Source organism: Prionailurus viverrinus, chromosome C1 (genome assembly GCF_022837055.1).
Source record: "Prionailurus viverrinus isolate Anna chromosome C1, UM_Priviv_1.0, whole genome shotgun sequence".
Lineage (NCBI taxonomy): Eukaryota > Metazoa > Chordata > Mammalia > Carnivora > Felidae > Prionailurus > Prionailurus viverrinus.
This window is the reverse complement of record NC_062568.1, coordinates 57,998,661-58,011,880: the sequence shown is the minus strand read 5'-3', so window position 1 is coordinate 58,011,880 and position 13,220 is coordinate 57,998,661. Positions and strand designations below refer to the sequence as shown.

The following is a 13,220-nucleotide window of genomic DNA, read 5'->3' as shown; positions in this document are numbered from 1 at the left end:
CATAGAGTTTTAGCTCTTTCATTTGTTCTATGATCAATTAAAGTTAATTTTTGTATGTGAGAGGAAGAGGTGGAGAAACCTCTTTTCTTTCTGTATATGGCTATACAGTTGTTTCAGCACTGTTTGTTGAAAAGCTTTCCTTTCTGATAATATAGTAATATGATTGATTTTAAAATATTGACCTTGTAGCTTGTATTTTTAATAAACTCACTAATTAGTTCTACTAGCTTTATGTAAATGCCATCGTATTTTTTAGATAGATGAACATGTCATCTGCACATAAAGTCTATTTGCTTCTTCCTTTCTAATCTCCAATCTGGATGCTTTTAATTTCTTTTTCTTGCCTTATTGCACTGGCTCCCCCACAATATTGAATAGAACTAGGGAGAGCAGACATCCTTGCCTTGTTCCTGATCTTAAGGTGAAAGCATTCAGTTTTTTACAGTTCAGTGTGATGTTAACTCTAGGGTTTTTATAAATGCCTTTATCAAGTTGAAGAAATACCCTTATATTTCTAGTTTGCTGAGCATTAAATAAAATCCTGAATGGATATTGAAGTTTTTAAGTGCTTGTTCTGTATCTGTTGAGGTGATCACATGGTTTTTCTTTTTTAGTCTGTTCATATGATGCGTCTAAGTGTTCCTCTCTGACTGAAATGAAATTTAAAATTAAAAAGTACTTGAAAAGAAGTTTTATGTTGGATTGTACTCTGATCTGTATCTGTTGGGTTAACCATATTGATTGTATTATATATATTTCTTATTATTTTGTCTTCTTGTTTTGTTATGGGTGGCAGTGTCTGTTACTATTACTGTGTTTTGTTGGTTTCTCCTAGAGGTTTAAGTTTTTATGAATTTTGACACTTTGTTTTTGGTGGTGAAAGATTTTATAACATGTGTAAGCACATTATTGATTTAAACTCTGGTGATTCTAATAATGTGCAGAACATTTCCTAGTGCATAGTAATTGCACTTTATAATTTCAAGTAGTATCCTTAAGTATCAATTTCTTGCTTTATCATCTTTAGAAAGTAAAGAAATGTGAGGAAATTCTACTGTTATTTTTCCCTCTACCTCCCCCCATACTGTTGAATTTGGTTTATTATTAGTTTTTATTGTTGAAATGTATAACATTCTCGGTGTGAAGTAAACGTACATCATACTGTTGTTTAACCTTATTTCTAAACGTAAATAGGTTCAGACCTATCGGACTTTTTACTAGAGCTCCACGTTTATCTCTTGGTTTGCTGGATTTGGCATTCAAGTCATTTTTTTTTTAAGTGGGACTCACGGAGTCACTGAGCTGTTGCATGTCTGAAAATGTCTGTTGTCTTTATACTTGAACGACAAATTGGCTAAATATAAAAATATTTGTTCACACTTTTTTCTCCTTCAGAACTTTGTACATATAGGTTACATATATTCTCATATTGAGTATTGAGTGGAGGGGAACCTAAGCTTTTGTTCTGTTGCTTTTTCTTTGTTTTGTGGTGTGTGTGTGTGTGTGTGTGTGTGTGTGTGTGTGTGTGTGTGTATTGGTTCTGTGTACCTGAAAGATTCTGTCTCTGCTGTGATGTTCAGTAGCTTTATCAGGAAATGTCTGTCTCTCTGAGACTTGTTCACCTTGCTCTCTGATGTAGGGGCACTCGTACTGGGCATTAGGTGCAATCATGGTTGATGGATATTGATTTTGCTCTTCTTTCTGAAATATTGTTTAAAGTGCTGTGCTAGGGTCATCCCACCTGGCAGGAGCCATCTTTTCTGCATATCTTTAGAAATGTAATTTGTTTTAGAATAGAACCTGGTTACTTCTTCTACTTCCTTTTAATGACCCACATAGCCTAGTTTTGAGTAATTATAGAATGCTTTCTTAATAAATTCTTATTGAATATATAAGTGAATGAGCCTTGACTCATTTCCCTGCTGCTAATTCTCCACCTCTGACTATTTCTTTCTAAATTGGGAGTGTTGCTGAGGTTTTTCAGAATTTTGTCTGTTCACCGTCTCCCAAACCCACCACACCTCTAGGAAAAGAGAGCATGGTTGAGAACAGCAGTTGACTGTGGGATCTCCCATCTCTCACTCTCCCTGAATTCTATTTTTCACATATTATGGCATGACATTGTGTCATTTCCTTTGTTTAATCGCTGCTAATGTATCTTTGCTGGATTTCAACATTTTGTTGTTAACATCGTTCATTCACTTAGTTTTAGAGAAAGTTGTTACCTGACTTCACTGTTCCACTTTACCCCAGAAGTCTTAAGGGTTTTCTAAACAGGTTTAGAACCTCAAAAGCAGAATTGAGTTTGTTATTTTTACTTATATTTGTTGTAGAACCAAAGGCAAAGCACAAAGAAAGAAAGAGCAGTAGGACAGGGAAGAAAAAGCCACACTTCAGAATGAGGATGTTTAGTGCTCACTTCAACCCTGGAAGAATTGAGCTCATCTGTTTGTTTTTGACCCCCTGTTGATGTCAGCTCTTAGAGCCTCTGAAAAGACACAGGTGAATGAACAGGGAATTTTCCAAGAGCATTTTCCTCCCTTGGATTAGTATTATTTTTTCCTTCTTCACTGAACACATCCGTTTTAAGGGCACCAGGTGAGATTTGTGGCATGGATTCTCTTTCTTGCCAAAGTCAAAGCTCACCATGGACTATTCTTCATTTTTCTTCTAGGCCCTTCACCAGTGGCATAGGGACTGCCCACCCCGCTGGTTAGTGTGTGTTTCTCTCTTCTTTTATGTGACTCTGTGTTTATAGCCTTGGGCAGATTCAGCTTCATGCCATCGGGCAGTTTCTCAGGGACAAGATGAAAAAGATTATAGATCTTTGTGGTGATGAGTCTTTTGGTCATTTCAGTGTCTGTAAATTGATGTTCTTTTTCTTTTCTTCCTTCAAGAAGAAAGAACAGGAGTTGGATGGACAGAGGAAGGTCACTTGCCTTCTTCTGCCTATTGATTTTCCTGTGCTGTTCAGCAGTTCACTAGTTCCTCCTAACTATAGTTCTGTATTTAGTGGCAGTTTGGGCTGGGACATCAGCCACAGAGGGGCATTGCCTGTGCCTCAGTCAGCTAGAGGTGGATTGGGAAGGTGACTTTCTGACAGTATGAATGTGGGTGCTTTAGAATCAAATGCTGGTGTGTATTTTTGTTGGTTAAAAATTTACTGTTTCTTACATGAATAAAGTGCTAGCCTTCATGAGACTTTGAGACTTTAGAATATCATGGAGAGCAGTGGTGGAGAAACTCTTTAGGGAGGTAGGTTTGACCAAGTGTATAAATTCCAGAATGTACACTGACATACATTAGTTACACTGAATTTTAAAAACTTTTTGTTATGGGGGGCACACTTGGTTGAGTGTCTGACTCTTGATTTTGGCTCAGGTCATTGATCTCACGATTCGGTTCATGGGATGGAGCCCTGTGTCGGGCTCTGCACTGATGGTACGTCGTAGCCTGCTTGGGATTCTCTCTCTTCCTCTCTGCCCCTCCCCTGCTCACACGCTCTCTCTCTTTCAAAATAAATAAACATTAAAAAAATAAAAATAAATAAAACCTTTTTATTATGGAAATTGGAAAACATACAAAAGTAAACAGAATATAATCGTGAACCCCCATGTATTCAGCTTTAGTAATTATCCCTCATGGCCAATGTTGTGTCATGTAAATGCCCCTTCTTATTTTTTCCTCATATTGTTGCACCTGTAAATATTTCATTGTGTATTGCTAAAAGATAAGGAACCTTTTAAAAAATATAACCACAAATACAATTATCACAGCTAAAACAAAATTAACAATGCTTCCTTAATATCATCAAATAATTAATCAGTGATCTGAATATCTGATAAATGTTATATATTTTTTTGTGTGTGAATCCACACTTTACTTCACATTTGGTATGTATTTTAAGCCTCTTTTAACCCTAAGGTTATCCCTCTCAATTTATTTTTATTTGCAACTTAATGTTTGAAGAAATTGGATCATTTGTCTGGGAGAGTTTCTTGGAGAGACTTAGGGTCTGGATTTTGCTTACTGTACATGGATGGTATTGTCTAACATGTTGCTCTGCCCTTCTTATTGAAATACAGTCGACACACAATGTTACATTGGTTTCAGGGGTACAACATAGTGATTCAACAGTTCTGTGTGTTATGATGTGGTTGCCCTGTCCCTTTTTATTCCTGTAAATTGGTAATCTGGGAGATCAGATTTGGGTTTAATTTTTTTTGGAAATACCATTTCTTAGGTAGTGGGATGTTCTTCCATCAGGAAGCCTAATGCCTGACTTTGTGTGTGTGTGTGTGTGTGTGTGTGTGTGTGTGTGTGACACTAGACATCTATGGAATCATGTTTGACAAAACCTAACTATGGAATATTCTGTGGCTTATTTTTTAAAACCATGTTCTCTGCTGAGGATTGAAACTAGAACTCCTAAGGAAGTCTTTAGACATTCAATCCTGATAAGATAAAGCAGCAGCTGTGCTATTAGTTTACAGCCATATGTGAAACTCCTCACCACAGTGTGATGTGTAACCTGGGCAAGCCACCCCTCTCTTATCGGAGCAGGGATCTGGAACTGAGCTGGCGGTGTGAGATCTGCCCCTGTTGTTGGCAACAGGCAGAGGTCATGTTTGGTCCATTTGTATTTACCAACAGAAAGAATATTCTCAACCACCAAAAAGAGACATAGCTTCTGCTCTCCAGGAGTTTGCCTTCACAAAACAAAACAGGACAAGAAAAAGACAATTATTCTTAGCTTCCAAGCAAGGGATTGTGTTACCACAAGGATAGAGTCTCTTACTAAATCAACCAATTCCCCCGTCTGTCTGTCTGTCTGTCTGTCTGTCTGTCTCTCTTATCAGCTTAAATAATGAGAAGTTTGGCTGTTTCCTAGATAATTGGCTAATGATGTGTGACAAAGATTGGAAAATATTGCTTTAATACTGTGTAACCCCCTTTCACTCAATGAGGATATCTTTCCCAGGTGATGTCCTCTTTGCCTTGCTAATAGCTATTCCTGATAGTGGAAGGATGTGGGTGCCACAGTAATACAGGGCAGCAGAATCTTGCCCTGAGAGAGTAGTGACTTTGATAAGAAATCCATTTGTAGGGGCGCCTGGGTGGCGCAGTCGGTTAAGCGTCCGACTTCAGCCAGGTCACGATCTCGCGGTCCGTGAGTTCGAGCCCCGCGTCAGGCTCTGGGCTGATGGCTCAGAGCCTGGAGCCTGTTTCCGATTCTGTGTCTCCCTCTCTCTCTGCCCCTCCCCCGTTCATGCTCTGTCTCTCTCTGTCCCAAAAATAAATAAAACGTTGGAAAAAAAAAAAAAAAGAAATCCATTTGTGGCATCGACTTACATAATACGACTACATGCAAAAAAAAAAGTGTTCATCAGGTCTCACTTTAGAGCAGCTGCACACATAGACACGTCCAGGCTGATAGGACTTCTGATTGGCTTGTAAACTGCTCAGGCCCACCCTGTGCTGACAAATGTATCACTTTCTTGTGCCAAGACAGACTAGTCCTGTCTGTCTTTCAAAGAGGGTAGTAGCCTGTATAACCTGAGGTTTGTAGACTCCTGAGGGATAACCCCTTCATTTCAAGTCCACACAAATTCCAGGGATTGTGGGAGGCCCAGGTGCCTCTATGGGGACTTCGGAGGTTCTGCAGAGTCCTGAGGTCTCAGGTTCATCCCTTCACTCCTGGCCCTTTTTCCGTCAGTCCTGACTATTTCCATGAGGTCCAGCTCTGTCATGCCCCAAACAGACATTGGCAGAAGTGCAGTGTCCCCTCAGGGTTAACATTCTGACCAGGAGCAGCTTTTTGGTTCTCAGAAGGGCTATTCCAGCTGCCTCCCCAGAGCAGATTATTAACCACGTTTATGGAGCTGTATAAACAGCCACTGTTTGGGCTGACTGTTTAATCAATTGTCAGAGAGTTGATAGAGTCGGGTATTGATTTTAAAGAGAGAAGGACTGGCAACCTTATTATTCTGTTGCACTTTTATTTAACCTTGTCTGTGGATGCCCAGATAGACATGGTGGGCATGGCAGTGGAACCTGGTCTTCCTCAACTCACTGTGTCATTGGTGCTAACTGTAGATGAGTCTCTCCATGTGAGTTGTTTTTGTTCTAGGGGGTGGAGGGCAAGGAGTGCAGGTTGCCGTCTGTCAGGTCTGTGGGCATTTGGCTTCCATATGAGTGGGAGTATTTCCACCACAGAACTTTTGAATATTTGGTGTGGTTGGTCAGACAGGATCATTGTTAATTAGCTGACTCCCTTTCTTCTATTCTGTGGAACAAAGATCACAGGATCAGGCGTAGGGAGGCCCACATTGCTGTTCCTACGTTGCTAGTAAGCAGTCGTGACACCAATCTGGGTTTTATTTTCTTCATCTGCAAAACAAAAGTGTATTAGTTTGCTAAGACTGCCATAACATAGTTCCCCAGAGTGGGTGGCTTAAACAACAGAAATGTATTTCCTCCCAGTCCTGGAGTCTGGAAGTCCGAGATCAAGGTACTGGCAGGGTTGACTCTTTCTGAGGTCTCTCTCCTTGGCTTGTACATGACCCATCTTCCCTGTGTCTTCACATGATCTTCTCTCTGTGTATGTGTGCGTCCTAATCTCTTACAAGGATACTGGTCATATTGGATTAGGGCTCTGCATATGACCTCATGTTCCCCCTCTGTAAAGGCTCTGTCTCCGAATATAGTCATGTCTGGAGGTACTGGAGGTTCGGACTTCAATGTATGAATTTGGGGGAATACAATTTAGCACATACCAGAGGGGAAGGGAGGATGGGGTGGGGGTGCTTAAACAATGACCTTCTGATAATGCTCTGAGGAAGCCTCAGAGACTAGGGTACAGGCTATCTCAGTGTACCTAGTTCTGAGAGGTTTCCCAGGACACAAGATTTTTAGTGCTGAAGCTGAGGCAGTCCTAGGTGAACCAGGATGGTTAGTCACCCTCCATGTCTCCCATACGGGGCACAGGGTTCCCCAGCCTGCCTCAGCCAGACCTGGGCTGCTTCTTTCCACTTAAACACCAGCATTCTAAGTGTTTGAATTTAACAAAAGGGTTTGTGGCCAAAAATCATTAGAAAACCACTTGATTCAATGGCCTTCAGGGTCCTCTCCCACTGCCACATTCTGTGATTTAATTTCCTTTGCACACACCAAATTCCAGACATTTTTCTGAAACTGTTAAGTGATTGGAGTACAACTAATTTGGTTCTCGTTAGTTCATGGCTAAAAGTGAAATAAAACAGGAAACTGTTGAGCCTTGCCTATTCTGAACCAGAACTAGGTGCTCTGCTTTTATGATGCCAGATGCCCTCTTTGGGCTCTCATTATGCTCACTTGACTCTGCTATCATCTTGCAATCCTTCTTGCAACTCTGTGAAGACGTTGTATCACCAGTCACAGCAGCCCCATGATGCCAATGAAGAAACTGAGGTGCAGAGACATGAGTAGCCAGTTCACATCTCAGGGCTGGTCAGGGAAGGAAGGGCCAGGATCATGCAGACAGTTTGACTTGAGCACTACTCTGTCAGGACACCGAGCCTAGCTGTGAGTGTCCCTGCCGGCGGGGGAACGGGGACTGCCCTGGCAAGTGTAAAGTAATTCCATTTAGGCTGATGGGCCAGATTCTTCTCTCCGGGAAACACATCTCTCCCCTCCTCACAACTCTCCCAAACCTGTCTGGCCTTGACCAGTAACCCTGGCTAGTCCAACGTTTTGCTGTTGTAGAAGCCAGGCCTGGAACAGTTCTCAAGGTGTTGAGAGGTTTTAGTGATCTCACAATAAGGAGCACTGAAACACACAGTGACATAGTTATTTTCTTGCTAATTCTTTTCAGGTCTTCTGATGATGTTAAAGGAAAACCTTGTGCTTGTCTTTAATTCCTTTCCAGCATTTGATGAGCTATCTCCCTTTTTTAGAAAGAAAGAGCACGGGGTAGCAGAATCTGGCTGAACTTTTGAATAGCTCTTTATAATTTCTAGCATAATTATCATTTTGTGGTTAATTTCAATATATGGCAAATGATACTGGTTTTGCATTTAGGGTAGAGATAAAAGCGCCTTTAAAAGATATTTACTAATATGAAAAAGCAAGTAATTTAAACATATTTAGTAAATAATAGCATAGGTAATGTACAGATGGCAAAAATAGTGAAGCATGTGGTGAAAAAGATTGATTTTGTTAAACACTGGGCAGGAGGAAAGGCTGGAGTTTATTCAAAACTTGAAACTAACCGATGAAAGGCAGGAGTTATTTGACCAGCCAGTCTTTTGGGGTCAGTGCCTCAGCCCAGGGTAAATATTGCCTGGGCTCTTGAGGTACTGATTGTAGGCTCCTTTGAAGCATGGTGTGCCTGCCAGGTGAACTCTGGAAAGACAGTTTCTTTCCAGCATCAACCCCACAGTCACTGGGATTTTATTTTGTTTTGGTAATGGTTTTCAGTATCTTTGAAATGCCCCCATCAGAAAGGTTAGGGATAAAAACTGGATTCTTGTGGCAGGTCAGAAAGCTGCACTGTGAGAGGATGCAGTATCGAAAATGATTAGAATTAGAAGTGCAGATTGGAATGCCCAAGATGAGGCAGAAGTGCTCAGCCTGGGTAGCTACCAGGCCCCTGTGTGGGGATTGGATGTCATGACTTTTGCTGTTGGAGTCTGGCCCCTCTGCAGGGATTAGAAGCAGACATGTTTGGGACCCTTCATCAAGGAGCAACCGAACTTAAAGAGGATCAGTCTTAGGGACTTTATTTGCCTGTCAAGCTGTTGGTACTTAACTCCATAGGGATGTGTTCTTACTAAATAGGCAAAGTGAGTTTGCAGCTCCTGGTTAACTACTCAGTGTGATTCCCACACAGGGCTATTGCTGTATGGATGGAGTCTGAGCTTGGCTAATCCTTGCAGGACCCAAGACCTGGGCAGCAATGCTGGACTTTGACTGATGCCTGGTAGGGGCACCAGATCCTCCTTCCTAGCAGCCTACACTTTGCACATGGAGGTTGGAGACTGGTGTCCAGTGACCATCAACAACAAGGTCTGGTCATAGTTATAGAACCTGAGCACAAAGATCTCAGTCCTTTAGCTTTCAGACACTTCCCCTAGAGGTAGCCTAAAATGAGAACTGTCCAGTCGCGACCAGTTGTCCTCTTTGGCCCTCTTGCTTCTTCCTGTAGTGCTTATAGAATCTCCTCTTTTAGAATCATGTTGCCCACTCCTCCACCTTCTACCACCATTACTTAAGAAATCTTCAAATACCCTTTGTTTTTTTAAAAAAAAAATCTACTTAAAATAAAAGGGGAAAATAAAAAGAAAAAAATACCTTAAGATTGCTAGTTAAGAAGTGCAACAGCACATAACTTTTTTTCTCCCCACCAGGAAACATCTGTATGGATTGTTTCATTACAACCCCACGATGCTTGGACTTGAATCGCTTCCAGATCCCACTGATACCTGGGAAATTATAGAGACCATAGGTAAAGGCACCTATGGCAAGGTCTACAAGGTAACTAACAAGAGAGATGGGAGCCTGGCTGCAGTAAAAGTTTTGGATCCAATCAGTGTAAGTAATGGTAGTAAATTGCAACCACAATATAGTGTTTTATGCACATTGAGCATTCGGCTTCTTTTCCTGGTTCTAGGGATGATTTTCATGAAACCTGGCATGAAATCTCAGAATGAGTCATGATTTGTCAGCTCATCTGCATGAAGGGACTCCATTTGGAGTTAAAAATCTCCTTGAATTTCTGTTTCTTGTCCATTTTACTGTTGTTTTAGTTTTGACCCTCTGAGTTCATCAGTAGTTATTTTCTTGGAAAGAGTAATGTATTTCACTCCTTTCTACAGAGGCTAGTCTCCTTGTAAGCTACAAAGATCTAGATTTGTGGTATTCATTCATCTTAGCCTGGCATCTTCTTCCAGAGCACTGAACACCGAGGTTATAATGCTGGAAGCTGTCTTGCACAGTGAGGTTATAGGTGTTCTATCCTGGGTTGGGTCCCTTCAAGCTACTTCTCCTTAACTGCTTTGAAAATTCAGACATTTAAAAATAAAAATAGATATTTATAGTAGTATTATTGAAGAAGAAAAGATATAATAAAGACATTTTATTGTTGTAATAATTAGAATGTTTTAATTGGGATCTGAATGTCCATTGTTAAGTATTTTCAAGATACAGTAATGATGACATTAAAAATACACAATATGCTTTATTAAGTGATATCATGCCTGTGCCCACCCTGACACATTAGACTTAATCTGGCATGTATTTTTTACCCTGTGCAGGATATGGATGAAGAGATTGAGGCAGAATACAACATTTTGCAGTTTCTTCCTAATCATCCCAACGTTGTAAAGTTTTATGGGATGTTTTACAAACCGGATCACTGTGTGGGAGGACAGCTGTGGCTGGTCCTGGAGGTAAGAGGCTCCCGTTGGGTAACCATCCATTTAAACAGAGCACCAGGGACAAGCAGATGCAATGTTGCTTAAATAGTGTAAGATACACATGTGAGGAGTTGGTCCCTCCTGTGTGTCGTAAGTACCTTACCAGATGTGGCATTCTCCTCTGGAGTTCTTATAGGTAGGCTGTGTGCTGAAAATGTTCATGTTTCTCTGCTTCATGTTAACAATCTTTTCTTCTCCTACCGAGTGAATATAGGAGCGCAGCTAGAAAAGGTTATTTTCTTCCTTAAACTGGGAACATTTCGTAGAAAACACGTTCCAATTGATTGCAACTCATTTTCAAAAATTGCTAATCCAAGGTTTATTGGACTCATCAAGTTTGGATTAGTCCTTTCATATTCATTAATCTTCATCTTAGATCAGGTTCCCTCAAAACAGACTGAGCATCAGGTGTGGCAGGTTTACTGGAGAGTTCTTGCAGGAGCTAGACCTGGAAGGAAGTGAGGAGGGCAAGACTGGGTGAGGGAGACCTGGAATAGCAGTGCAGTTGCAACAGAGGTCTCTGCCAATTCTCTAGGAGTTAGAGAGCATGGATGCTTTTGTAGAGCTGTCCTGGGTTGTACCTCTGCATCAGCCAGTCACAACTGTGTGCCACCCTGAATGGGGTGTGACCTTAGGGGAAGCAGTTCCCTGTAGCCAGGGGAAATTCCTAGTGAGTGGTGCTGTTGGGAACTGGGAGTAGCCAGTGTTCCTGGCAGCATTCCCTCTGAAGAAGAAATCTGAAAGGAGCACCACTGTATCCACTGTGATCCTGCCTTTTTTCTTCCTTATTAATGGTAATGAATGTGTGTATCTGGGTGTAAAAGAGTCAATTACCTACCATTCCATTTCTCATGAGACTAAAATGGCTAAGGTGTAATAATGATAATATATAAAGTTAGTAAATTAGGACAGGTCTGTCGCCTCATGCTCACTAGGCCCAGCCTGATTTGTTCTGGATCCTGCCCCTCTGAACCAGCAGATGCCCCGTGCCTGAGCTCCCATATGCAGTCCAGGAGCACGTGCACACATGTGAAAGCTTAAGAGAGAAGCACCAAGCAAGAAGAGGTCAGGCCTCAATTCATCATCTACCCTCTTGTCCGAATCTTTTGCCTGGCTGTGAGAGGGCCTGGGCATAGAACAATATATACTGGCTGCCATGGCAACTGTGTATGGAGAATTCATTTGTTATATTCAAATGGGGTAATCTGCAGGGACACCACTTTGTACATTTCTGTCATATCAATTGCCTTCCTCAGAATATGACTATGTAAGGGGCTTTGGTTTTCAAAGATCATCTTTGTCTATTTAGTTGGCCGGTTGTCATATATCACGTTCTCATAGTATCATCTTTTGGATTTTATTATTCCCTACCCCTTCCCTGAAAACATATTTTATCCGGACAGTGAGCTCTAGAATAACATTAATTTAAAAAAAAAAATTTTTTTTAACATTTATTTATTTTTGAGACAGAGAGAGACAGAGCATGAACAGGGGAGGGTCAGAGAGAGGGAGACACAGAATCTGAAACAGGCTCCAGGCTCTGAGCTGTCAGCACAGAGCCCAACGCGGGGCTCGAACTCACGGACTGTGAAATCATGACCTCAGCCGAAGTTGGCTACTTAACCAACTGAGCCACCCAGGCGCCCCAACATTAATTTTTAAAATGCTGTTTTTCTTGGAACATGGAAAGTATTGTTTCTAGGGTGTCTGATTATATTCTTCTTCAGCTCTCTAAGATCTCCATGTCTTAACTCTCATTGCAATTTAATAATGGAAGTACAGTGACCAAGAAATCTTAGTTTCAGTTCATTTTCACCCCTGACTGAAAAAGGCTGTATGTTCAGACATGGGAACTGGAATTTCCAGGAATTTTCCAGGACTTTAAAAGAGGCCGCCCCTTGATGTGACCAGGCAGGCAGGTAGGCTTTTCAGGCCTGTGGCCACCTGGAGAATAAATGCTTTTCCTGATGAGGATATTGAACATCAGCCTGTCAGGCATGGCCATGGCAGCCAGAAAGGGCTGGGCATGGCCTTGAAAGATGAGAAGGAGCCCAGAACTATGAACTAAGCCTCATGCAAATGCTCCCCTGGCAGGTGCTTGCTTTTTCAGGGTGACCACAGACAGGTAATGAAGTTGCCCTGTGATACTGAATTATTCATACATCAGCAATACAATATGCTGACATTTATGCTTTTTGCAAGTTGTTTTGGCCCATGCCAAAGTTGGTAGTATGGGGAACCAGATATCCTTAGTCTTTTTTGTCCCTGAATGGGCCATCTGTGTCAGGCTGCTGGGTGGTTAGGTGTGTCCAGTGCCTATAATATGCTTATAGAAAAAGGGACTCCTAGGCTTCTAGAACTGGCCTTGACCTTTCTTTAGGTCAGTCCCCTGGTATTCAGTTGAAGAGCAGAGGCCCAGGAAGGAGTGACATGGCAGAACTGGAGGGAGAACCACACTTGAGAACTTGTCTCCCGTCATGTGTTGCTGCTGCCTGTGGCACTGTCTGCCAGTCTTGGGAACATAGACTTGGCTTCTCTGGCTGGGAGCAAAACAGTTTCTGGACACACACACACACACACACACACACACACACACACACACACAGCAGGAAGACCATGATGATCTACATAGCACCCTGATTATTTTGCTTTATCTGCAGTTTTTCAAGGCAAGCTTTAGGAGACTCACACAATAAACTTATGATCTGTTTAATATTGTTCTTATTATGTATATTGAGATTAAATTTATGTTACTTTTGCTCTTTC

General features: G+C 41.5%; 1 protein-coding gene across 13 annotated transcripts in view; it reads left to right on the top strand.

Moving 5' to 3' along the window:
- MYO3B (myosin IIIB) overlaps positions 1 to 13,220 on the top strand; it is a 489,550-nt gene that overhangs the window by 83,077 nt on the left and 393,253 nt on the right. For 12 of the 13 annotated variants that reach the window (XM_047872791.1, XM_047872792.1, XM_047872794.1 and 9 more), the window contains 2 exons: positions 9,387 to 9,570; positions 10,293 to 10,427. In XM_047872791.1, the coding sequence (XP_047728747.1) occupies positions 9,387 to 9,570; positions 10,293 to 10,427 (319 nt within the window). The remainder of the gene's footprint in view (positions 1 to 9,386; positions 9,571 to 10,292; positions 10,428 to 13,220) is intronic. The other variant, XM_047872802.1, reaches the window with a different exon arrangement.